This window comes from Arachis ipaensis, chromosome B1, assembly GCF_059453495.1.
Source record: "Arachis ipaensis isolate K30076 ecotype BB chromosome B1, ASM5945349v1, whole genome shotgun sequence".
In the NCBI taxonomy this organism is placed as follows: Eukaryota; Viridiplantae; Streptophyta; class Magnoliopsida; order Fabales; family Fabaceae; genus Arachis; species Arachis ipaensis.
Window position 1 is genome coordinate 76,247,935 of NC_142436.1, and position 1,953 is coordinate 76,249,887.

General features: G+C 52.7%; 1 protein-coding gene across 1 annotated transcript; it reads right to left on the reverse strand.

The window, feature by feature from the left end:
* Nucleotides 1-541: 541 nt before the first annotated feature.
* On the reverse strand, nucleotides 542-1,705 carry LOC148577083 (uncharacterized). The gene is made up of 2 exons (XM_088502838.1): nucleotides 1,085-1,705; nucleotides 542-799 (listed from the first exon to the last, which is right to left on the reverse strand). Exons 1-2 carry the CDS (start codon nucleotides 1,703-1,705, stop codon nucleotides 542-544), a joined length of 879 nt encoding a protein of 292 aa, XP_088358964.1.
* Between the last annotated feature and the right edge of the window lie 248 nt (nucleotides 1,706-1,953).

Genomic DNA, 1,953 nt, shown 5'->3' on the forward strand with positions numbered 1-1,953 from the left:
GCCGGGGCTCATACTGCAAGTCGTATTGAGAGAGTTCGATGGCCCAAGTCATCATCCTACCAGCTAAATTGGGTTTTTGTAGTACTTGACGAATCGCCTGGTCCGTCCTCACGACTATACGGTGACCTTGGAAGTATTACCTTAACCTTCGGGAGGAAGTTAGGAGTGTCAAAGCCAGCTTTTCTAGTTTGCTGTACCTCAGCTCGGCTCCTTGTAGAGCCCTACTCACGAAGTAGACCGGTTGCTGAGCTTTCCCTTCTTCTTTTACGAGCACTGCTGCAAGCGCTTCCTCTGTTACTGCCAGGTAGAGGTAGAGTGATTCTCCGGCCTTGGGCTTCCCGAGCACCGAGGGCGCTGCTAGGATCTCCTTGAAGTGGTTGAATGCTTCCTCGCACGCCGGGGTCCATTCGAATGCTATTCCCTTTTTCATCAGATTGAAGAAGGGCAGGGCTTTTGCTACCGATGCACCGAGGAAACGGGATAATGCCGTCAGTCTCCCCGCCAATCGTTGGACATCTTTGATACAACCCGGGCTCTTCATCTAGAGAATCGCTTGGCATTTCTCGGGGTTGGCTTCCACTCCTCTTTGGGTGATCATGAATCCCAGGAACTTTCCTGCCTCCATGGCGAAGGCGCATTTGAGCGGGTTAAGCCTCATGCCGTGTTGCCGGAGGGACGCAAATACGCCTCCCAGGTCACTCAGGAGATCGTCTGGCCGTGTGGTTTTTGCAAGGATGTCGTCCACGTAGACTTCCACTGTCTTGCCTATAAGCTCACTGAATATTTTGTTCATCAGTCTCTGGTATGTGGCGCCAGCGTTTTTCATACCAAATGGCATTACTTTGTAGCAATAGGTCCCTCCTGGCGTTATGAACGCCGTTTTTTCCTCGTCGGGTCGGTGCATCGGTATCTGGTTATACCCAGAATAGGCGTCCATGAAGCTCAGATATCGGTATCCCGCCGCCGCGTCGACGAGCGCGTCAATGTTGGGAAGGGGGTAGCAGTCCTTAGGACATGCCTTATTGAGGTCAGAGTAGTCTACACACATTCTCCACCTCCCATTGTGTTTCTTCACCAAAACTACGTTCGACAGCCAGGTCGAGTAGTCCAGTTCTCGGATGAACCCCGCTTCAAGGAGGCTGGCCACCTCCTCTGCCCATTCCTGTGACATCTTTCTCTTCCTCTGGGCCACTGGCTTGGCTTCTGGTTTGACGGCCAGATGGTGTGACATGAGCTGGGGATCTATCCCCGGCATGTCGGCTGGCGTCCAAGCGAAGAGGTCGGCATTGGCTCTGATCATCTCCATCAGAGGCTCCTTTAATTCATGGGGGAGATTTCTGTTTACGAACGTGAATTTCTCGTCCCCATCACCAACCCTAAATTTTTCCAAATCCCCTTCTGGCTCAGGTCTGGGCTTATCTTCTATCCTGGCGTCCAGGTCGGCGAGGAAAACTCCTGAAGCTTCTTTGGACTTTTTCCTCAGAGAGAGGGTGGCGTGGTCGCAGGCAACCGCCGTTTCCAAGTCTCCTCTGATAGATCCTACGGATCCGTCATCAGCAACAAACTTCATCACGAGCAGCCTTGTACTAATGGCAGCCCCCAGGTCGTTGATGGCTTTCCTCCCCAAGATAACGTTATAAGCTGTGGAATCCCGTAAGATTACGAAATCTGCTATGACTGTTCTTCGTCTCTGCCCCTGACCCATGGAGGTCGGGAGCGAGATGATTCCATCCGGCTTGATGAAGTGGTCTCCCAGTCCTACCACACCGTGCTGGTGGGTCGCCAGGTCGGCATCTCTCAATCCCAGGGCATCGAAAACGTTTCTAAACATGATGTTTGAGTCTGCCCCCGTATCTATCAGGATTCGTTTGACGAGGCCTGTTCCGATCCTGGCCGTAATGACCATGGCTGGGCTTTCCAGCGCCTCGTCAAACCATTGGTCTTCTAGGCCGA